Source organism: Pleurodeles waltl, chromosome 1_2 (genome assembly GCF_031143425.1).
Source record: "Pleurodeles waltl isolate 20211129_DDA chromosome 1_2, aPleWal1.hap1.20221129, whole genome shotgun sequence".
NCBI classification, from domain to species: domain Eukaryota; kingdom Metazoa; phylum Chordata; class Amphibia; order Caudata; family Salamandridae; genus Pleurodeles; species Pleurodeles waltl.
Genome location: NC_090437.1, coordinates 1323774586 through 1323799492, shown reverse-complemented (window position 1 = coordinate 1323799492; position 24907 = coordinate 1323774586). Strand labels below are relative to the sequence as shown.

General features: G+C 45.2%; 1 protein-coding gene across 1 annotated transcript in view; it reads left to right on the top strand.

Annotated features, from left to right (window-relative positions):
• Positions 1 to 23790, top strand: part of LOC138257094 (B-cell differentiation antigen CD72-like) — a 63749-nt gene extending 39959 nt beyond the window's left edge. The window contains exons 4-8 of the mRNA XM_069205884.1: positions 7316 to 7402; positions 8617 to 8751; positions 11710 to 12076; positions 13209 to 13269; positions 23293 to 23790. Coding sequence (XP_069061985.1) covers positions 7316 to 7402; positions 8617 to 8751; positions 11710 to 12076; positions 13209 to 13257 — 638 coding nt within the window. The 3' untranslated portion in view covers positions 13258 to 13269; positions 23293 to 23790. The remainder of the gene's footprint in view (positions 1 to 7315; positions 7403 to 8616; positions 8752 to 11709; positions 12077 to 13208; positions 13270 to 23292) is intronic.
• Positions 23791 to 24907: the final 1117 nt, after the last annotated feature.

Here is a 24907-nt window from a genome sequence, read left to right as displayed (position 1 = left end):
AACAGTGCTCACCCAAAGTCGCACAAAGGAGTCCCACGTCGCCGGAGAACAACTTAGGAGGTCATGCAATGCAGGTTAGAGTGCTGTGGACCCAGGCTGGACTGTGCACAAAGGATTTCCGCCGGAAGTGCACGGAGGCCGGAGTAGCTGCAAAAGTTGCGGTTCCCAGCAATGCAGTCTGGCGTGGGGAGGCAAGGACTTACCTCCACCAAACTTGGACTGAAGAGTCACTGGACTGTGGGAGTCACTTGGACAGAGTTGCTGGATTCAAGGGACCTCGCTCGTCGTGCTGAGAGGAGACCCAAGGTACCGGTGATGCAGTTCTTTGGTGCCTGCGGTTGCAGGGGGACGATTCCGTCGACCCACAGGAGATTTCTTCGGAGCTTCTAGTGCAGAGAGGAGGCAGACTACCCCCACAGCATGCACCACAAGGAAAGCAGTCGAGAAGGCGGCTGGATCAGCGTTACAGAGTTGCAGTAGTCATCTTTGCTACTATGTTGCAGTTTTGCAGGCTTCCAGCGCGGTCAGCAGTCAATTCCTTGGCAGAAGGTGAAGAGAGAGATGCAGAGGAACTCGGATGAGCTCTTGCATTCGTTATCTAAGGAATCCCAAGAGACAGAGACCCTAAATAGCCAGAAAAGAGGGTTTGGCTACCTAGGAGAGAGGATAGGCTAGCAACACCTGAAGGAGCCTATCACAAGGAGTCTCTGACGTCACATGGTGGCACTGGCCACTCAGAGCAGTCCAGTGTGCCAGCAGCACCTCTGTTTCCAAGATGGCAGAGGTCTGGAGCACACTGGAGGAGCTCTGGGCACCTCCCAGGGAAGGTACAGGTCAGGGGAGTGGTCACTCCCCTTTCCTTTGTCTAGTTTCGCGCCAGAGCAGGTCTGAGGGGTCCCTGAACCGGTGTAGACTGGATTATGCAGAAATGGGCACCAAATGTGCCCATGAAAGCATTTCCAGAGGCTGGGGGAGGCTACTCCTCCCCTGCCTTCACACCATTTTCCAAAGGGAGAGGGTGTAACACCCTCTCTCAGAGGAAGTCCTTTGTTCTGCCATCCTGGGCCAGGCCTGGCTGGACCCCAGGAGGGCAGAAGCCTGTCTGAGGGGTTTGCAGCAGCAGCAGCTGCAGTGAAACCCCAGGAAAGGCAGTTTGGCAGTACCAGGGTCTGTGCTACAGACCACTGGGATCATGGGATTGTGCCAACTATGCCAGGATGGTATAGAGGGGGCAATTCCATGATCATAGACATGTTACATGGCCATATTCGGGGTTACCATTGTGAAGCTACTTATAGGTAGTGACCTATATGTAGTGCACGCGTGTAATGGTGTCCCCGCACTCACAAAGTCCGGGGAATTGGCCCTGAACAATGTGGGGGCACCTTGGCTAGTGCCAGGGTGCCCTCACACTAAGTAACTTAGCACCCAACCTTTACCAGGTAAAGGTTAGACATATAGGTGACTTATAAGTTACTTAAGTGCAGTGTAAAATGGCTGTGAAATAACGTGGACGTTATTTCACTCAGGCTGCAGTGGCAGGCCTGTGTAAGAATTGTCAGAGCTCCCTATGGGTGGCAAAAGAAATGCTGCAGCCCATAGGGATCTCCTGGAACCCCAATACCCTGGGTACCTTAGTACCATATACTAGGGAATTATAAGGGTGTTCCAGTAAGCCAATATAATTTGGTGAAATTGGTCACTAGCCTGTTAGTGACAATTTGAAAGAAATGAGAGAGCATAACCACTGAGGTTCTGATTAGCAGAGCCTCAGTGAGACAGTTAGTCATAACACAGGTAACACATTCAGGCCCACTTATGAGCACTGGGGCCCTGGCTGGCAGGGTCCCAGTGACACATACAACTAAAACAACATATATACAGTGAAAAATGGGGGTAACATGCCAGGCAAGATGGTACTTTCCTACAGCCTACTTCAAAGGCAGAAAGGGGTATAAGAGCACCCAAAGCCCCTTTAAATTAGATCACTTCTAGAATCAAGAGGAACCTCTGTCAAACAGAAAAGCTGAAGAGCTTAGGAGAAGTGCTGTCCCTGCCTGTGACTGTGCTTTTTTGGGCTATCCTGCACTTGCTGCTTCTGCCTGTGAAAGGAGAAAATGACTGGACTTTGTTGTGCATTCCTTCTTGAGAAGAATCTCCAAGGGCTTGAACTGAGTTTGCTTCCTGTTGTTGAAGTCTCAGGGCCATCAATGTCTTCCCCTGCCAACACCTGGACTCTCTGCTGAGACTCCTGCCCTGCCAAGTGGTGCCCTATCCAGTTCCTGGGCCCTTGAAAGGTGAAGTTGGCAGGCAAGAACTGAAAATCCATGCACAGACCGCCCTGCATGGACATTTTCGACGCACCTTCTGTGACGCAGCTGATAAATGACACGCCCCCGGCTTCACGGCTGAAATCAATGCTCTGCCTGCATCGTGGCTGGAAGATCGACGCAACGTGGCTGGAGAAACAACGCCCAACACCCACTAACAGAGGCTGATAATGACACAAACCCCGTGCAGCGGGGTTTTCTGATACCTTGCGACTGTCTTTTCCACGCAACATCCCTGAGCCTCCAAGTCTACCCGACTCTGCGCGGATCCGAGGAAACACATCTGGAAATCAACGCATCACTCTCTTGTGGGAGAAAAATGAACCATCACCAACCCGACCGGAGAAGGAAACGACACACGGCCTCACCTGAGAGTAAATAATCGATGCATTGCTACCCTTTTCCGACGCACGCTCCCCTGTGCAGCTTATTTTTTACGCTTACCAGGTGCTTTGTGTAACAACAACATTCTCACAGAGGATTAAGACTCTTATTCTTTTTTAAATTCTTGACTTGTGTCTATTAGATTTTTGACGTTTTGGTCTTGTTTTTGTTTAGGTAAATATTCCCTATTTTTCAAAACCTGTGCTGTGTCGTTTTGGAGAGTTATCACTGCATTACTGTGTGTATTGGTACAAATACTTTACACATTGCTTCTGAAGTTAAGCCTGCCTGCTCATGCCAAGCTACCAACAGGGTGAGCGGGGGTTAACCAAGGGTGATTCCTTTTTCCCCTGACTACAGTGAGGGTCCTTGCTTGGGTAACCTGACTGGCAACCAAAGACCCCATTTCTAAAAACTCTATTTTGGCACAACTCAAACACTACAGAAGAAACTGAAGAGAATCCTGAATGCCTCGGCCAGGCTCATCTAGGACACCCCCCGCTGTGACCACATCTCTGGTCACCTGAGAAACCTTCAATGGCTCCTGATCAGCAAGATAATCACCTTCAAGCTCCTCATGCACACATACAAGGCCCTCCACAACATCCTACACTCATACGTCAACCAACGCCTGACCTTCGACATGCCCAACAGAAACCTCATCTCTGCCCAAATGGCCCTCACCACAACCCAAGGATATGCAAGAACTCAACTGGAGGTAGATCCTTCTCTTACCTCACTGCAAAGACCTGGAATGCTCTTCCGCTACACCTCAGGCAATCACCCTCACTATGTCAATTCAAGGACCACAAGACATGCCTCTTCGACTGGACCCTACTACCACCCAGCACCTTGAGGCCCTCATGGGTGTTTATCTGTGCTTTACAAGAACATTGATTGATTGATTGATTGATTGACTGAGTCAGAAGCTCTCAGGCCGGGGTACTGTGCGGATTGGGCCCCCTGGAGCTTTGACCTCCCCCTGCACCCAAGGGGCTGCAGGGGCCTATGTTACACCACTGGGTGCTGTGCTGTGTTTTCACACTTGCACAATGCTGTACTGCTCTGCACTAAGGCATCATTCAAATGGAGAACAAGTCAAGCATGTGAAATAGAAGTCTTGGCCATCAAGCAGAAGCACAATACCAGTAGTCATTCTCCTTGTTGTTAAACTTCATCTAAACAACCTCATGCAGCTGAAAGGTGGTTTGTATAGAGTATTGACATTCTCACCAAAGAATGTAAGAAATTGAGCAGAGATTCCTTCTGGTAGAGTTCAATGAAACCTCAAGCATAAAATGTGCTTATACCAGAGAAAGCAGACCTCAGAGCAAGGAGACGTGCTATGTCATGTCATGTCATGTTATGTCATGTCATGTTATGTGGTACTATGTTGTGGTATGTTAAAATGTTATGTTATGATATGCTATGTTATGTTGTGTTATGTTATGTTATGGTATATAATGCTATGTTATATTATGTTATGTTAAGCTGTTATGTTATTGTTAGACTTTTCATCCTTGGCATGGACACCCTTAACTTTTTGCCTCTGGTTCCCAGGTTGTTGATGTGTGCTGGACTCTGTTTTTGCTGTTTTTGTTACCCTGGGCACTTTACCACTGCTAACCAGTGCTAAAGTGCAAGTGCATGATTGGCATATTTGGTTTACTAGTAAGTCCCTAGTAGAATGCACTAGAGGTGCCCAGGGCCTGTAAATCAAATGCTACTAGTGGGCCTGCAGCACTGTTCTGCCACCCACCTAAGTAGCTCTGTGATCATGTCTCAGACCTGCCACTGCAGTGTCTGTGTGTGCAGTTTTAACTGTAAATTCGACTTGGCAAGTGTACCCACTTGCCGGGCCTAAACCTTCCCTTTTCTTACATGTAAGGCACCCCTACGGTAGGCCCTAGGTAGCCCCAAGGGCAGGGTGCAATGTATGGTTAAGGTAGGACATGTTGTAATGTGTTTTATATGTCCTGACAGTGAAATATTGATAAATTAGTTTTTCACTGTTGCAAGGCCTATCCCTCTCATAGGTTAAAATGGGGGCTACCTTTAAATCTGATTAAAGTGTAAATTCCCTTTGTGAGCGGATGGACATGTGGAGTTTGGGGTCTCTGAGCTCCCAATTTAAAAATACATCTTTTAGTAAAGTTGATTTTAAGATTGTGTGTTTGAAAATGCCACTTTTAGAAAGTGAGCATTTTCTTGCTTATACCATTTCTGTGACTCTGCCGGATTGTGGATTTCCTGTCTGGGTCAGTTTGACAGTTGGGCTGGTTGCACCTCACACTAGACAGTGACACAAAGGTAGCTGGGGAGTAGTCTGCATATCCTGATGAGCCATCTGTGCTAGGAGGGAGAGGAGGAGTGGTCACTCACACCTAAAAGGGCTGTGCCTGCCATCACACAATGCAGTCTCCAACCCCCTGGTGAGTGTCTGGGGCCAGGCCTGGGCAAGGCAGGATTTCACATTCAAAAGAGACTTTGCTTTGAAGTAGGCCTACTTCAAAGGAGAAATTGTGTATAAGAAGGGCACTCAAGACTTTAGAACACCTCTGGAAACCAAGAGGAACCTCTGCATGGAAAAGAGCTTAAGAGCTGAGGAAGAAGAGCTGCCCTGCCTGTGACTGTGCTTTGTGGAGCTATCCTGCAGTTGCTGCTTCTGCCAGAGTAAGAGGGCAAAGACTGGACTTTGTGTGCCTTCCATCTTGTGAAGATCTCCAAGGGCTTGATTTAGAGCTTGCCGCCTGTTGTTTGAAGTCTCAGGGACAGCAAAGACTTCTCTCTGCCAGCACCTGGAGTCTCTGGAGAGCTCCTACTCTGCCCTGTGGTGCCCATCCAGTTCCTGGGAGCATGAAAGGAGAAGCTGGCAGCCTAAGAGGAAGAAATCCACGCACAGAATGCCGTGCGGGAAAAAGATCGATGCAACTCTGATCTGCGGCTGTAAAATCGGCGCGCCAACGGCTTCACGGCTGAAAATCGACGCTCACCTGCAACGCGACACAAAGAGCGACGCACGGAGCTGGAGAAATGACGTGCAGCATCACTGACGGAGGCTGGTGAGATCGTAACCCGCATTGAGTGGTTTTCGGATCATCGTACGGCTGGATTTCCGACGCAAGTATCGCTGGGCGTGTAAAAAAAATGCAAGGCCTGCCGGGACCCAAGAGTGCTGACCGGATCAACGCATTGCTTTCCTGCAGAGAGAAGAAACCATGTGCCTGACCCGACGAAAGGAGAAACTCCGCAAAGTCTCACTCGTGAGGGAAATCGACACATCGCAAGCCCTTTTTGAGGCACACTCACCCGTGCGGGGTTATTTTTGATGCACCAAAGGTACGTTTTCACGCTAACAGTGTTAGTGTGTGTTTAAAACTACATTAAGAGTCTTTTTGCTTTTTAATTGATAACTTGACTTGTCGATTGTGTTTTTTTTGTTTTGGTCTTGTTTTGTTTAGATCAATATTCTCTATTTTTTCAAACCTATGTTGTGTCATTTTGTAGTGTTTTAATTAAGTTACTGTGTGTGTTGGTACAAATATTTTACACCTAGCACTCTGGAGTTAAGCCTACTGCTCGTGCCAAGCTACCAAGGGGGTAAGCAGGGGTAGCTAAGGGGGATTGTCTTTTACCCTGACTAGAGTGAGGGTCCCTGCTTGGACAGGGGGTAACCTGACTGCCAAACAAATACCCCATTTCTAACAGTTATGTTATGTTGTATTATATTATGTTATGGTATATAATGCTATGTTAAATTATGGTATGTTAAACTGTTATGTTATGTTATGTTAGTTTATTTTTTGCTATGTTGAGTTGTTATGTTTTGTCATGCTATGTTATGTTATCCCATGTCAAGTTATGTTATGCTATGTTATGCTATGTTAAGTTGTTCTGTTATTTCATGTTATGCTATGTTATGTTACGTTGTTATGTTATGTTATGTTCCATTATGTTCTGTTAAATTATGTAATGTTATCCTATGCTATGTTATGTTCTGTTATGTTCTGTTTTGCTATGTTCTGTTAAGTTATGTTATTCTATTTTAAGTTATGTTATGTTGTTATGTCGTGTCGTGTTATGTTATGCTATGTTATGTTATGCTATGTTATGTTATGTCATGTCATTTCATGTTATGTTATGTTATGCTATGTTCTGTTAAATTATGTCATTCTATTTTAAGTTATGTTATGTTATGTTATGTGATGTGATGTGATGTTATTGTATGTTATGTTATGTTATGTTATGGTATGGTATGTTATGATAAGTTCCCTCAGGATGGATGCAAAGGCTTTATTGGCAGTGGTCTTTATTTAAGAAGATGGGAGACACCTGGTAACTGGATGATGGAAACTATCTTCCATAATTACACCAGCTCTTGAATGGCAATTTGTAGTAACCGATACTAATTCTTACACTGCTTATGCACCAATTTAGATCTTTATACAATCAAAAGCATCAAAGTTAGAGGTTTACTGAGTAGATAATCTACTGTAAATCGAAATGTTGTTTGCATCGATCTCTGGTTAATTTAATGATCTCAGGATTAAACATTGACTCGTTTTTTTTTTCTTCTTCTTATTGCATTTTATTTACAAAAGGAGAGAAGACCTGTCTTTACGGCAGCGCCCTTCTGCTGTTGATCTGCATCTTCCTCCTGGTGACAACCACAGTGCTGGGGGTAAAACGTAAGACCTTGGTTAAGATTTATTGCATTGTTGTTGTGCTCTCTGTAACTGTGCATAGGGCATTGTTGAATCACTTTCACTTTCGAAGGTGATGTGAGCGCAGCGCTGAATGGCTTCGCGTCATGCAGCGCCATCATCACATAATTCCAATCCAATCCAATACACCTTTGGTGCAGGGTAGTGCTGCAAGTCATCTTGCTTCGCTGCCCTGCGTCAAAGGGAAAGGGCAGAAATGTGATGTTTTTACGCAATATGGCATATTCCTTCCCTTTCCTCCGGCGCTGCAGCGGAGTGAGCTGCCAATTGCCAACACAGGCTCCCTTGCATCTGTGTTGTACACAGGATTGCTTTTGTGCAGGAAGAGACACCTTCCTGCACAAAAACAATCATGGGAGTCTTTTTCACCTTTATATGTGTGCTGCAGAATACCACACACGTAGCGAGAGGAAAAACTAGGTGAAATAAAGATATTTGTCCACTATACACCTACCCTGGGGAGGCTTAGGTTTTTTGCGCATCCGCAGGGTTGCCAGGGTTGGTAAATCTAGGGTTGAATAAAAATCCATGTGTGTTGCATGGGAACACCCACCACAATGCCCATGGAATGCCTCCCTTGCACGTAGTATAGCAACGCAGCAGGGAGTATGGCAACACAGCAATTTGTTCTGCCCTGCCTTACTCCATGACTATGAGGCCATTCAAAGTCATGCAAAGTGACTTTGCGTGGACTCATAGATGTGGTTGAAAGGTTTACGGCACCATTGCATGTCAAAAACTGATGCAACAGTGGCAGAAGGGGCTCATACATTTGCTACTGGGAATCAACACTCCTGAGATACGTGGGCGACTGTGAAAATAAATGCATGATGGAGGGTGTTCCATGAGAAGGAAACTCAGGCATGACCACTCTCACCCACCAGTGAATCAGAACCAGGGGGCCTAAAGGGTCCAATCTGGCCAGTTTGATTTGCATGCACTTGCAGAGTAAAGATTTTACAGCTTTGAACTACTCTAGTTTTAGTTTACCTCCTAAGGATAAGGAGCATTACTTCCTGTTGAACAGGCTACTTACACATTTAAGAAACATGAACACAATTCCAGCAGCTGTGACCCTCTCCACAACCCTTTGAATGTCAGCTCTTCTACTCCTAGACTCACAGATTATACTCTGTGTTTACTGTTCTTGAGTTTCATCAACCCATCCTCATTTCCAGTGTTCCAGGTTTCGCATGACTTGATGCATCCACTTCCACCCCTCAAACTGGCTTCAGAACGTGTGGGTTCTCTCAACTGCAGTGTTGAATTAAAGGAGCTAGACTCTGAAGATGCAGAGGATGAAGAAGAATCAGGTAAATACTGCACCAGGTATCCCATCTGTTTTAGCATTTGTGTGTGCTGGCCTTCAGCTGGAGACAGCCTCCTTGTCTTACCTGTTATTGAAGTGCCACAAAGTGCCACCAGGAGCAGGTATTTATCTCTTTGCTGAGAAACCAAAACCTTTCGTAGGTTACACGATTTTCCTTAATCAAATTGATTCGTAATCTTTGTTTGATGTTATAAATGGCCAAATATTGTAAAGTTATTTAAACATGATAGCACTCTGCAGGCAATAAAACTAAATCATGCCTAATTTTGTTCTTGACCTTTTAAGAAAGTATCATCAAGTTTGCAAAGGACATACTTTGCAATGCCAGAATCCCTAATTCATTTTCACTGATTTCTTATGCATTGCAAACGTGCTAATAAAATCGTCCTCCACAGTTTCTCTAGCTTAGTTGCTACTTGCACTCTTGTAAAAACTGAGCTACTTTTTTTCTGAATGGAAAGCTTCCAATTTACAGTAAAAAATCTTAAAGAAATGCTACCATGGCACTTGCCACATGAATGAACACACGCTAAAAAGATCAGGGGTGGCTCCTTCGCAATGGTGAAGGAGCGTCGCCCCCCTGGCAAAGCCAGGAGCTGAAAGATAAAACAATGTTTTATTATCCTTTTATCTTTTGGTTCCTTGCTCAGCCAGCAGAGTGTTCAGGGAGGGGCGGTGCTGAGCCACAGGATGGGGGAGAGGGAAGGGGGAGGAGGAGAGAGTGCACCTAAGTGCGCATGTGTGTTTGGCCGTCCGCCTTAGACTGGCCAAACACACATGTGCACTTAGGTTTCTCCAGCCCAGCTGTGTTGAACAGCCGGGTTGGAGAAACTGCACAGACTACAGGGCAGCGTCTGAGCAGCAGACCAAGATGCTCAGACCAATTCTGCCGCAGCTCTAATGCTAGGTTTAGCATGAAGGCAGCACCAGCATTGCTGGGGAGCCTGTGCTGGAGTCCCAGTAAATGCTGGGAAACTAGAAGAAGGGGAGCGACGAGCGAGGTGGCAGGAGATAGCAGCAAAGGGAAGAGGTCTTTTTTTATATCCCCCCTCACCACCCCTCCCATTGAGATTTCTAGCGGGCGCCGCTAAAAAAGACAAGGTTCAATCTGAAAGAGCATTCTAGCTTGATATGTGCTTTCAATATTTCCCTTATTTTCTACTGAACCAAAGCACTTGAAACCAAATTGATTTTTCTGTTCAGTGTGTATTACAATTGCACTTGATGCACTATATTGATTTATGGTCCAACAAACTGAAATCACAGTTTATTCATCTTCAAAACAAAAGGGCATATTTATCAAGGTTTTGCATCGCCTTTGTGCAAGAGTCACACAAAACATAAATGAGATTGATTAAGCCACGCAAGGCCAACTTGAGTGGTCCTGCATGGCTTGATAAATCAAGGCCCTGATTCTCAAAGGTTTAGTATCATTCTTGTAGAAAACCTATGCTAGCCTCACGCACACCTCCTAGCATTATGGCGCTAAGTTGTGTAAGTGGCACATGGCAGCTAAAATCAGCACTGGTACTAGGGAGTGGGGAGGAGAGGGCCATTACTATGTGGATATGGCACTCTCCTCTCTCCTTGTCACGCAGCACAGCATTTTTGGATGTTTCACTGCGCTGCATGACACTTAATACACGGCAGCGCAAAAATCGCTTTCTTGCCTTACACTGTGGCAGGGAGGCAATCAATAGGTGGCACATGGGTGTTCACAAGCATCCACTCATTGATTCCACTCATGGATTCTGAAACATTCCCAGATTTACCAACACTGGTAGAGACCTGGGAATATGTCAGAATTTTAAACCTCCCCATGAGAGGTGCAAGAGGGAGAAATATCTTCATTTCTCCTTTTTGTCTCCTCTCTCCAAGTGTGCTGCATTCTACATCAGTGGCGGCTCGTGGGAGGGAAAAGGGGAGGGTCAGCGTGGCACATGGCGAGGCGCTGGGGTTGCGACAAAATATGAAAATATAATAATATAATATAATATAATAATTTAATAATATTAAATATAATAATTTTTTTAAAAACGTACCCGTCTCGCCGTGCCGCACCTTTGCATGCTGCTCCACTCTGCTGTCCCAGCCTGCCCTGCATCCAATCCTACTGCCGCTTTCGTGACCTGGCTGAGCACTCCATGGCAGAGTGGGAGCATCCCTACAATCAGGCAACGCAGTTCCGGGTCGGAGACAGCCTTGTGCACATGTGTGTTTGGCCAGCCTGAGACGGCCGGGAAAACATACATGGGCACTGAGGGGGAGCGCCGTGCACTCCACCTCTGTCCCTGTCATGCCCGTGGCCCCACCTCTTTAACGATAAAACCATAATAAACTTTGTTTATTATGGTTTTATCATAAACGTTTTTCAGCTGCTGCTGCTGGGGGGGGCGACGCTCTTCCGCCATATCGGAGGAGCCGCCCCTGTTCTGCAGCATGCTTTATAAGAGGAAAACACCTCTGAGCATTGTTTTTATGCAGGAAGGTGCATCTTCCTGCACAAAAACAATCCTGCCTGCAACTCAGGCACCCGTAAAACATGACGCAAGGGTGCCTGTGTTGGCGCTAGGCAGACAAAAGTGTAGTGTACGGGCACCAGAAAAGGAGAGCATTGTGCTATTTAATGGTCAATATGGCACATTTGTTGCCTTTCACACAGCCCTGTGCCGGAATGTGGTGAGAAATTTTGATAAATATGCCTCAACAGTTGTTTTTAGTTTGCCTATCAAAGATCAAGAAGTTCAGCTCCTTTTGGCTCCTTGCACATTAACAAACGATGAACACCATGCAAACACCAACATATTAACAATTTCAATAGATTGAACCACTCCAGAATTCTTTGAATATGTGATTTTCTGCTAAGTGTCATGGCCAAAGATAGCACAGTGTTGTGTTTGCTGTCCTAGAGTGTTGATACTTCACCCATCTTCTTTTCTAGTGGTCCAGGTTGCGCACACTACTTCGAATTCCTTTGCCCAACTCAAGCACGTTTCAGAAAATTTGGGTGCCCTGAACTGCAGTGTGGAAGTAAAGAGGTTGGGCTCTGAAGAATCAGAGGGCAACAGGCGAATGATGGAAGTGAAGCTACAACAAGCAAGAGCCGCCCTGGAAGAAACTCGTGAAGAACTCGCCAGAGCTAGAAAGGAGTTGGCTGCGTTGCAGAAACAGTCCAGAGACGTTACCGGCAGCTTAAAACGAGTCAGCGAAAAGCTAAAGAGGTCAGAGGAAGAGAAGATCAACTCCATTCGAAGGCAAATGGATAGATATGAAAAGACAAGGAGCTGTGTGGCAGAGAAGAGCAAGGGGTAAGTCTCAATATTCAACCAGTAAAAGCCCTTGGTCAAGCAGTTGCTTCCTTTAATCCCCAGGCTTGCAAAAATAGACACAGCCTAAATGCATTTTTTAATGTCTTATGTACCTGAGAGAGTTCCCAAGAACCTACAGAAATGGTGGCCAGTGAGTTCCTGAACGTTGACTCTTTCTTATCTGCTACATTATGTTAAATACGACCCTATTCCCATGTCCCTGCTAGAGTAGGGAAACTGCTCATGTGAGAATAGGTTGTCCCTGAATGTACCTCACCGTGCATCACATCATTGTGTAAGATTTAGGGGCATATTTAAGAGCCTCTAGTGCCTCCTTGCACCATATTTGCGTCATTTTTTTTACGCAAATGTGGCTCAATAAGGCCAAAAACGCCATGTCATATTTACAAAGTGGCACAATGCTTGCATTGCGCCACTTTGTAACCCCTTGCGCCACATTATGCCTGTGCCAGGCATAATGTATGCAAGGGGGGCGTTCCGTCACTAGGGGGGCCGTAAAAATGTCTCAAAGGAATCTATCAAATTCCTTTGCGCCATTTTAATCAGCATTTTTTAATGCCCGCTAAGTGCAGGTGTTAAAAAGATGGTCCTATTGATTAGAATGGGCCTCTGGGTGCTTTGCAGGATTAGCGTCATCATATTTTATGCAAATTCTGCAAAGCACCGGACTAGCGTGAAAAATGATGGCACTAGTCACCCTAACTACTGCCATGGTGCGCTGTATTTTAAATACTGGGTGCAGAGCCACTTTTTAGAAATCTGCCCCTTAGAATCGTTCACACACCCATTACCAAAAAGAAATAAGTAATAATTGTCATGGAGCTTAACATTTTAGAACAGCAGGGCAACCACAATCCAACCATTAAGGCCCCTATAGCCCAGTTCCTATCACAGCCTTTGTGGTCTGGGACTTGGGTGAGCTTGGTCGATAGGGCAAATTTTGTTTCAAACTGACCTTGTGAAGACACAATTGAATTGTTACAGTCATTGTCCCTAAGTGAAGACTTTCAACAGGTTCACCTACCTTTAAAATTGCACATAAAAAATAATAAGCTCTGGTCTGCTCACGAAATCTGAATTTACCTTGGTTTTCTTGTACTTTTTACACTAGGATATTGAAATTTAACTGTGGAAATTACAACCAGTGCTTTAATCAGTGAGTTTTGGACATTGTAAGTATCACTCTCTTTATATCCCTCTCTCACACTAATGCATCTTTATCTACTCTCCACTCTGATTGGATCCCTCGCTGTGCAGTACCACTCCCTTTACCTCTCATCCATAGCTCAAGGTCTTTTCGCACAGAATGCATTAAATGGTTAATCCGCATTAAGAAAACAGGACTTACTGGACATTTGTGGCGGTAAATTGGATTTACAGTGAAGGAATCCAGTGAACCAATATCTTTTAAGTGGAGGGTGAGGTGTGGGAAAACATTGGTACTTCTAGAGCATGGGCAGGAGGATGAGCACTGGAAATGTGATAAATACATAAAAACATTCAGGGTATTCCACAAAGTTTGTCCCACATTTGCACACCTAAGTTTATGAAGCATGAAAAATGTTTATAATGGGTGCTAAGCACCAAGATTTCAATACAGTATAAACATAATTAAATATAAATATCAATTTTACCTCTAGCGAATACTCCACTGGCATCCGGTGTGCAATCATCACTGAGTAAGTGTGTATGCTTTTGGTTCTCATTGAAAACCATTAAAGTTGCACATCTGCTGTAATGTTAGAAGGAAACACATAAGAATACACTGTGTATTTGTGATCCTGGAGCACAATCTATGACATTAGCCCTCAAAAATATTTTCTCATCTTTTTAGAATCAACTTTGCTTTTTTGTTTTATTGTATTGCTCTGTTCTCAGTGTGACTTTCTTATATTTTTCATGTATCATTTTTCTAACTTAGTACATCCCAATCTTCCTCACTGTAGTTAATATATGTGTTCTCTTGCTTTCAGTTCCTAATCCATCCATGGTTACTAAAAGGCAGATTTAAAACACAGCACACCAAGTAAAGTTGCTGTGCCGTGTTATGGGAATGGGCGAGGGAAGAGCAGTGCCATATCTACTAAAGCGTGGGTCTCTTATGCTCTGTTCTTACACTAAAGCACTTTTTGCTGCCATGCGCCAACTTAAACATCCTTGCACTATAGTGTAAGGTTGTCTGCACTGTAGCCAGCAAAGGTGTTGGGCACTGAATTTGGGGGCAAATACTGTGTACAATTACTTGTATAGAGGGATTTATGTCAAAATCCATGGGTGAATGCTTGGAATGCCCCTTGATGCAAAGTAACACAAGTCGGCGCACTGTGCTGTGTTGAATTTCTTTCCATTACAGTTCAACACAAATTATGATTTGCACTGGATTCTAAATATCAACCCAACGCATTGCACCAGGTCTGCATTAAGAAAGTAATATTGGCCTAACAACTTGGCTTAAGTTTCTCTTTCTCCAAGAAAATATTCTTGTCTCTAACTCTCTTTCACTTCCTCTCTCTTTTTTGCCATTTCTTGTTGTCAAGTCTGTTCAGTTCTGTAGGACCTCAGGATCAAAATGATAATTGGTGATTCATTGCAACAAGTATTGATAATGTCCTTGGAGTAAAAGATGGCAGATACTATTACCAGGGGGCGGTGAAGGCCTAACCCTGAAGGGAGGGGTAGTGCCCAAACATAAACCAGTGGTAGTATGACAATCCAGAATCTGATCACCATAGGTCCATTTGATCATAAGCCTAGGTTTACAACCAAATGTATCTTTATTTACTCCTGCCAAGAATCCATTATGGGATTTCTACTGTGCATGAATGAATTTCTAATTTCATATTTTCTCTTTAATAAGTGTGAAACTCAGTGGTCCAAGGTGTGATTCAAGGTGAAAGTTTGGAATATGCCAGCAAACAAGTATATTTGTAGGCATTCCAAAACTGTGCTCAGGCTACTTTCCAACTGTGGAGTGGTCTAAGACCTAAGAGCCTGATGTAAAGTTTGGAAGAGGGGTTACTCCATCACAACTGTAACTGATATCCCATCTGCCAAAATCTAAACCCCATTACATCCTGTGGGAACTAGATTTTGGCAGACAGGATACTGCTCTGCCAACATCTAAATCAGGCCCTAACTCCAACAAGTAGCTGAAGTAACCCTGCTTACAGGGTGAGAAGAGGACAGATCACCTCACATATGGTAAGGGTGCGGAGACAGGGCTCTCAATGGGGAAATTCTTTTCCTGGAGGCCCTTATTCTTCATGAATGGACTTCTGCACTACGGAGAATGCTGTACTGGGTTAATCATATGACATTCCAAGTCGCAGGCACAGAAACCTGCAGCTGGGTGAGCTTTCCATGTCGACTTTCCATGTCGACTTCTGCGAATGTATTCTAATTCCACAAAAGTAGCAAATCAGCACCTACACACAGACTTCTCTTCTGAATCATTCCCATGATGCCTACAACATGCTATATTATCATAAAGAGATTCACTTAATTTATGTTAAGCAAAAAAATGAATAATAACTCATAAACATTCAATTAAATTATTGTTTGTCCTGAAAGAAGTCCTGGAGATATTCTGTGTCATTGAGAGAGGGACCTACCTATCAAAGCTCTAATATTTCCATTCTTAGGCCTCTAATTTTTTTACCACATCTGAGGAGGGTGTTGGGGCCCCCCATCTGAGACCTACAATGCTCCACGAGACCCCATCCCCAGGGGCACGAAGAAAGCAGTTTCAGTGGGACCCCATCCCTGGGACACTGCTGTTCCCTGCCTTGGAGAGTGCAGGCTGGGAATACAAAATTAATCCTCTGCCTTGATTTAGAGAGGGATCTACCAATGAAGGTTCCAATATTTCTGTTCCTATAGGCCTCTCGTTTATGTACCACACCTGTGATATGAGAGGACTTGCTGGAACCGCCATCACTGTAATGCTTTTGTACAATGGATTAGAGCTGCAACCACCAGGGTCTACATTTTAAAATAGGTCAGCTCCTGTGTACAGCCGTGGAAGGGGATTCAAGCAGGCTGCAGATCACATGTCTTCACTCAGGCAGGCTGAACAATAAACACTGTCTGACTTACTAACATTGGCTGAAAAGACACCACTGTGGCCCATGGGTTTGACTTCAATTATATGATTCAATTGGAACCCAAGAGAGACTGAGCAATTCATTTCGGTCCCCATGTGATAGGGGGCATGTGGCCTCCCTCCCCAAGCCTCAGCGAGGCCCTGGGGATTACAATCCCCCAGGGCTGAAATAATGCGGTTGGGGAGAAAGGCATGCAACTCCCTTCCCAAGCCGCAGGGAGGCCCCTGGGACTCCATACCCAGGATAAGTGTTTTTAAGCAGAGGAGGGTATTGGGCACCCCATCTGAGCCTCACAATGGTCCAGGGGGCTCTGTTCCCAAGGGCACAAAGGGAGCGGTTTCACTGGGACCCTGGAACACTGCTGTTCTCTGCCTTGGAGAGTGAGGGCTGGGAATACAAACTGAGGAGCTTATTTACAAACCCCTTATACCATCGGTGCATCACTTTTTTACGTACAAAAAGAGATGCACCGGCGGGGCAAGGGGTTTGTAAATAAGCCTGTGAAATCCCTGCTTGCACTCTCTTGGGTAGAAAACATGCCTGGTCGGTGGTAGCAGAGGAAAAAGCTGCTGCCACATGGGTAGGGCAAAGCAATGGAGTCGGATCCTGGGGGCACCAGGATGAATGCTAGCTGGGGAGCTGACAGGGGTTGCTGGGGCCGTGGGTTATTCACTACAGCCCCAATCGTTTGGAAAAGGAGTGGTTGCCCAAGTGGGCACAGGGGTTCCCACAATGAAATAATTGGCAGCTCCTTCTGGATGACATTGTGAGCGCTAGCCGGGGAGCCAGCAGGGCCCATGGCAGCCTTGGAGTTCACTTTGAAGTCCCAAAGATAATATGAAGTGTTGGTGTCTTGGGTGGGGCCAGGGCATCCCAAAAAATAAAAAAGAGAATAATGAATGAGCAGCAGGAACCCCTCATTTATTAATCACTGCTCTAAGCAAGGAGCATCCCACAATGCCCTGGCTTTTATTTATCATTTTGGATCATGGTAGTGCTCCTAGAAGGGGCAAGGGCACCAACAACCATTTTCCTAATATTATGGAAGGCTGCAGGGAAGGCAGCAGCCTTCCAACAACATCATAAAAACATAAGGGCATATTTATTCTTTGTTTGTGCTGCATTTACACCATTTTATGTGACACAAATGTAGCGTGAAACCCCGAAACCGGTCCCAGGATGCTTGTTTCCGGTCCAGTGAGGACCTGGCTTGGCAGTTCGGTCTAGACTGTTCCCATGAGGGACAGGGTCAAGACTGATTTGCATATGGCTGGGTCCAAACTGGGGTGGCATGGTGAGCAAAAGAATGATGGATTAAACCCAGATCTATGACTGGGGGTGAGTGTTTGACAATGTTCAGCATTCCGTCCATCACTTGTTGTTTTTGCTTTGTCGCCCTAAGTGGGAAGGGTATGCCCAGACGTGGGTCCCGTGCTTCCCATGCCACTGGATTCAAGCTAGCCTGGCTGATGAGGGGTGAAACCCTGAAACCGGTCCGAGGATGCTTGTTTCCGGTCCAGTGAGGACCTGGCTTGGCAGTTCGGTCTGGACTGTTCCTATGAGGAACAGGGTTAAGACTGATTTGCATATGGCTGGGTCCAAACTGGGGTGGCATGGTGAGCAAAAGAATGATGGATTAAACCCAGATCTATGACTGGGGGTGAGTGTTTGACAATGTTCAGCATTCCGTCCATCACTTGTTGTTTTTGCTTTGTCGCCCTAAGTGGGAAGGGTATGCCCAGACGTGGGTCCCGTGCTTCCCATGCCACTGGATTCAAGCTAGCCTGGCTGATGAGGGGTGAAACCCTGAAACCGGTCCCAGGATGCTTGTTTCCGGTCCAGTGAGGACCTGGCTTGGTAGTTTGGTCTGGACTGTTCCCATGAGGAACAGGGTCAAGACTGATTTGCATATGGCTGGGTCCAAACTGGGTTGGCATGGTGAGCAAAAGAATGATGGATTAAACCCAGATCTATGACTGGGAGTGAGTGTTTGACAATGTTCAGCATTCCGTCCATCACTTGTTGTTTTTGCTTTGTCGCCCTAAATGGGAAGGGTATGCCCAGACGTGGGTCCTGTGCTTCCCATGCCACTGGATTCAAGCTAGCCTGGCTGATGAGGGGTGAAACCCCGAAACCGGTGCCAGGATGCTTGTTTCCGGTCCAGTGAGGACCTGGCTTGGCAGTTCGGTCTGGACTGTTCCCATGAGGAACAGGGTCAAGACTGATTTGCATATGGCTGGGTCCAAACTGGGGTGGCATGGTGAGCAAAAGAATGATGGATTAAACCCAGATCTATGACTGGGGGTGAGTGTTTGACAATGTTCAGCATTCCGTCCATCACTTGTTGTTTTTGCTTTGTCGCCCTAACTGGGAAGGGTATGCCCAGACGTGGGTCCCGTGCTTCCCATGCCACTGGATTCAAGCTAGCCTGGCTGATGAGGGTTAAAACCCCGAAACCGGTCCCAGGATGCTTGTTTCCGGTCCAGTGAGGACCTGGCTTGGCAGTTCGGTCTGGACTGTTCCCATGAGGAACAGGGTCAAGACTTATTTGCATATTGCTGGGTCCAAACTGGGGTGGCATGGTGAGCAAAAGAATGATGGATTAAACCCAGATCTATGACTGGGGGTGAGTGTTTGACAATGTTCAGGATTCCGTCCATCACTTGTTGTTTTTGCTTTGGTGCAAACTTATCTCCATATTTATATTTTGACACTAGACACGTCTAGCATAAAAATAATGGACTATGGACCATTCCTTGGATGCCTGAACCCACCTTGCGTCAATGAGATGCAACGTAGGTGCTCCCATCTAAAAAATGACGCTATCCCTATAGCGTCATATTTATCCCTTGTGCTAAAATCACGCAGGGGTGGAAGGCAGACCCAAATAATGGTGCTAAGCTTGCTTAGTGCCATTATTTAATGCCTGGGTCAGACCAGGTGTTAGGGGTCCTGTGGACCCATTTCCATGGCTAAAAACCATGGAATGAGCCCATAGATGCCCACTCCAAACCTCAGGAACACCCCCACCCACACCAGAGGGACACCAGAAGATGGGGGACCCCATCCCAGGTAAGTATAGATAAGTATTTGAAATTAAGTGCTGTTCAGGGCCCTGATGTCCCCTGTGCTGGCCATTGGGGTGGTGGGCATGACTCCTGTCTTTTATGAGACAGGAGTAATGTTTTATGGATGGTTGTGCATCAGGAAATGATGCTAGGCTGGTTAGTGACATTTTTGTTTGCCTCTAACCAGTCTAGTATCATTTTTTGACACTCAACCTCCACCTCATCTACCACCACCCCCACCCGGCTAGCGATGTTTTTTTCTATGCTAGCTCAAGCTTAACGCAGGCTTGCATCATTTCATAAATCTGGTGCCCGGCTGGCGCTTTGGAATGACTCAAGCTGGCGGTAAAATTTTTGACGCAAAATTGCATTAGTGCAGTTTTGCACCAAAAAGCATAAATAAATAACCCATAGTTAGTCATCTGGATCATTGAATTTGTGACCCCCACAGAGCTTAAACCAGTCCAAGCTGGGGAACAATGGTCTTCAGATGAAGTGCAGAGACCTCTCGTGGTTTGTTCTATGGCTGCATTTTGTGGCCTGAAAAATGTTAAACAAGACTCAAACAAATGTTAATGTGTTTTTTTTGCAAATTGCTTTATTGAAAATATTTTTTGACTCATGCTCCCGCTATGCACAGTTATCTCATCAATAATTTATCTGCAAATGTTACATTGATATTATCAATGATGTTATAAAATTGTCATGAGTGGTGTAATATCTCTCTTTTTTGCTTCTGCTTTCCATGTTTTGACTGTGTGCTGGACTCTGTTTCTGCTGTTTTTGGTATTCTGGGCACTTCACCACTGATGACCAGTGCTAAAGTGCAAGTGCTCCCTGTGTAAACTATATGTGTAATTGGCTTTTCCATGATTGGCACAATTGATTTACTAGTAAGTCCCTAGTAAAGTACACTAGAGGTACCCAAGGCCTGTAAATCAAATGCTATTTGTGGGCCTGCAGCACTGGTTGAGCCACCCACCTGAGTAGCCCTGTAAACATGGCTCAGAACTGCCACTGTAGTGTCTGTGTGTGCAGTCTAACCTGCCAATTCGACCTGGCAAGAGTACCCACTTGCCAGGCCCAAACCTTCTCTTTTTATACATCTAAGGCACCCTAAGGTAGGCCCTAAGTAGCCACATGGGCAGGGTGCAGTGTATGGTAAAGGGAGGAAATGTATTGATGTGTTTTACAAGTCCTAACAGTGAAATACTCCCAAATTTATTTTTCACTGTTGCAAGGCCTATCTCTGTCATAGGTTAACACGGGGGCTAGTTTTAAATATCTTTGAAGTGAAGTTTCCCTTTGAGACCAGATAGAAATTTGGAGTTTGGCATCTCTGAACTCACAATTTAAAAATACATCTTTTAAAAGTTGGTTTTTAAATTGTCAGTTTGAAAATTCCACTTTTAGGAAGTGGGCATTTTCTTGCTTAAACCATTCTGTGACTCTGCCTGCTTGTGTATTCCCTGTCTGGGTCAGACTGACAGTTTGGATGTTTGTGAATCCCCTATAGACCGTGACACAAAGGGAGCTGGAATGTAGCCTTCATATCCTGATGGGCCATCTGAGATAGAGTGGCGTGAGGAATGGTCACTTACACCTGAATGGGCTATGCCTGCCCTCACACAATGCTGTCCCCAACCCCCATGTGTGACTCTGGAGCCAGACCTGGGCAAGGCAGGATCTTGCGAAAAACGAAGACTTTCCTTTGAAGTTTGCCTACTTCAAAGGCAGAAAGTGGACCCCAAACCCCATATTTTTTTATTACTTCTGGAACCAAGAGGAACCTCTGCCAAAGAGAAGAGCTGAAGAGCAGGAGGAGAAGTACTGCCCCTTTGCCCGTGACTGTGCTTTGCTGGGTTGGCCTGCAGTTACTGCTTCTGCTTCTGCTTCTGCTTAAAAGATGACAAAGACAAAGACTGATATATTCCAGCTTGTGAAGAATCTCCAAGGGCTTGGACTGAGCTTGCCTCCTGTTTTGAAGTCTGCTGAGACTCCTGCCCTGCCAAGTGGTGCCCTATCCAGTCCCTGGACCCTTGAAAGGTGACGCTGGTTGAACAAGGACAGAAATCCACACACAGGAAGCTGTGCAGGGAAGATTTTGATGCACCACCTGCAACGCGGTTGTAAAAACGACGCAGCACCCGCCTTGTGGCTAAAATCCAGCGGGGAAATCGACGTATCACCTGCATCGCTGCTAGAGAAATGACGCAAACACCCCCTTGTGGCTGCTGAAAACGACGCAAGCCACACGCAGCGCGGTTTTCTATGACGGTGCGGCTGGATTTCTCATGTATTGTCGCTGAGCCTCAAAGTCATCGTGAACCTGCACGGATCCGAGGTGCCCCATCCGGAAATCGACGCATCGCTCTCTTGTGGGAGAGAAAAACTACGCATTGCCTACCCAACCAGAGAAGAAACGGGGCATGGCCTCACTTGCAAGTATGGAATCGACGCATCGCTGACTTTTCCAATGCAGGCTCGCCCGTGCAACTTTATTTTTGACCCAAACCAGGTACTTTGTGTAAAAAGCCCGTTTCCATTGTTTTCTATGGAGTAAGAATCTATTCTATTGAAAATTCATATCTTGACTTGTGTATGTTGGATTTTTGTCGTTTTGGTCTTGTTTGGTTTAGATAAATATTGCCCATCTTTCTAAACTGTGCTGCCCATTTTGTAGTGTTTTCACTGTATTACTGTGTTTGTTGGTACAAATACCTTACACATTGCCTTTTAAATAAGCCTGACTGCTTGTGTCAAGCTAACAAGGGGGTGAGCAGGGGTTATCTAAGTAAGTGTGTATCTCCATTTCCCTGACTAGAGTGAGGAACCCTGCTTGGACAGAGTGCAAACTGAATGCCAACTCGAGACCCCATTTCTAACATCAGTGCATTGAGAGGGCATGAGTTATAGTTACCTTAGGACACAAGATATACTTACTTGAGATAACCATAACTATGACTGCTGAATTTCTATGGTTTTGTGCGAGTACAATTGGAACTCCACTATAACGTACATGTAACCTTCGGTTTTTTAAGTGAATGAGCTGAGCACAAGATGAAATGTGCAAAAAACATAACACATTCTGCATGGAAGGGCAACTGATAAAACACATTAAAACATCACCGCTAAAATATAGCTTTTGCTAAAATAATAAAAAGGAATACATGAAATGAACTAGGTGAAAGGGCACAGGCCTCAGAAGCAGACCTAAAATAAAGGTGCCTATGCAAAGCTCTAAAATTACCCCACAACACCCTGGCCCCACCCAGGGCACCCAGTGTGCAATGATGGAAACCACGGGGGAGCCTTGATGCACAGGCGGACCTAGCCAGCTCCCCGCCTCCTGCGGAAGCCAGCATTGCTCCTGCACATGGTGAGTTGCAAGAAATGCAGCTCCCTGTGTTTGAGAGCATTCCTTTCATCTGTTTTCCTGCCTGAAACAAATGAAAACTCCCCTCCCAATGAGCAGGAGCAGTTTTACAGTGGAGTTAGTGTTTGCTCTCTCTGGGGAAGAGCTGTCACAGCTACCCCCAACTGAAAATAAACAGCTATCTCCCGAAGGTGGGCACCTCAGGAGATAGTGGGAGCAGGTCCTGGGGGTGGTGGTCCCCAGGGCCATTAATGGCTCCAGAAGGGGGCCTGTGTGGCCCCCCATTCCTTAATATCACAGTGTTTGCCCTAGGGAGGTGGTGATCCCCGGAGCCTTATGTGGGGAATCGCATGGAGAAAAAGCATTTTGGGACCACCCTTTTCTCAACCCCTGTTTGACAAATCACCATGAAACTTTCAAGACTGTTGTACTAGTTATGACAATTTCATGAAGGTTTTTCAAATGCTGCTAAAGTTATTGGCAAAAAAAATAAAATCAATGGAAACTAGGTCCTAACTATAACTACCTACTGGGAACTGTGTGTGTGTGTGTGTGTGTGTGTGTGCGTGTGTGTGTGCGTGTGTGTGTAAGGCAGTTTTTGGACCCTTGTCACTGGAACTTTCTAATTTTTCAAATTATTTTTTTCAGGTTCAACAGCAGGTTTGAAGCAAACCTAAGTGGAATCCCCCTGATGCCTTCTATATTTTACTTGGTGAGGCCTTTACATTAAGGAAAAAGTGACTTGGGAACTATCGTATGGAGAGACATTCAGAAAGCACCAGTATACTGTTCATTGAGAACCCTAACTGGAATCAACTTGAGGCTTTCCGTGAGAAGAATCACAACATAAAAAGGATGAAAAGTCCATTATAGCCTTAATAAGACATTCCAACGTCTGCACTAGAGTTCTGAACACAGAGAAAGGCTCATCCATTTCCAGACTGCTAGTGTTCTACTAACTAGAGCTACTTGTAGGCTGCCTGGATTCCTAAGGACTAATACATGTTGTGGACAGAAACGTACTTGATTGTTTTGCTTTAAGAAGGTGCACTACTGCATAAGCTTTTTTTTATATCAGAGTTATTGGACCAACTGTATGTCACTGTGTAGGTCATACTAATATTGTGCTGTGTATTTGTGCAGTGTAAACAGGAACAAAAATAAAAGGCAAGAGTTCGAGAAAGAACTCAGGTTTTTTAAGACTATGTAGTGTTACAAAGTAATGCAATCTCATGCAAAGCAGTGCAATGTCAGGTATTTTGCTTCAAGCTGGCTCTCCATGGGTGGCATGTGTATAGTGTTTGTGAGTGTGTGTGTGTGTGTGTGTGCATGTGAGTGTGAATGTGCATGGGTATGTGATGTGTGTGCATGTGTGTGAGTGTTTGTGAGTGGCCTTCATCACTGGAACTCTTCTGGGTAACTGCCAATGGTTTTTGATGTAAAGCCCTGTCAATTACAATTGCTATACTGGTGTTTGCCTCAATAAATACTGCCTGTTTGAGGCAGTAAGAAATAATGTATTATTCAACCATTCCACATATTATGTATGTACTGCACCGTACTGTGTTGAATATTTAAAAAAATACCTAGGCATAGCATTTACCTTCCAATGCAAAATCTCTCCTATATATCACACACTATGGTACAAGTTGTGTATGAGCAGCAACCCAGCATATTTGTGTGTCATTGCAAAGAAAGGGAGAGCAGCAGCAGGCCTTGTTTAGTAAATGTAAGTCTGTGCATATTCCCCCTAGCAAAACTCTTCTCAGTAGGGGTTCAACTAGACCCAACCTTTAGGGGGGCTAACGGTGGAGGCAGACCCATCTTCAGAGCAGAACGAAAATCACTTGTGAGGTTTCCCTTCACTTTTCTTGTACAATACCATGACATGGGGTCATTATTGTCAAATATATGCAGCCAATAATGCCTTTTTAATCACACTTGCAAGTATTGTTGCTCTCAGTATAAGAAGCCCTAATTTATACAGTGGGGTCAGTGAGAGGCACATTACGTTATTAATCCTGCTAAGGTGTGAAACTTCAGGTCTTACTCTACTGGGCCATCAGAGCCAACGGAGGCTCAATGGACAGTATACTTAAAATCTGCTCATCTCTATTTAAGGCGAGAGTGGCAAGGGTTTGGAGGAAAGGGTACTCCATCACATTTGCAAAAGAGTACTCTGACCGCTAAACTCAAACTCAAGCCCTTAGTAATTTTCTTGCTTTCAATGGAAAGAATACCTCTTATCTGGCATTTGTAACAA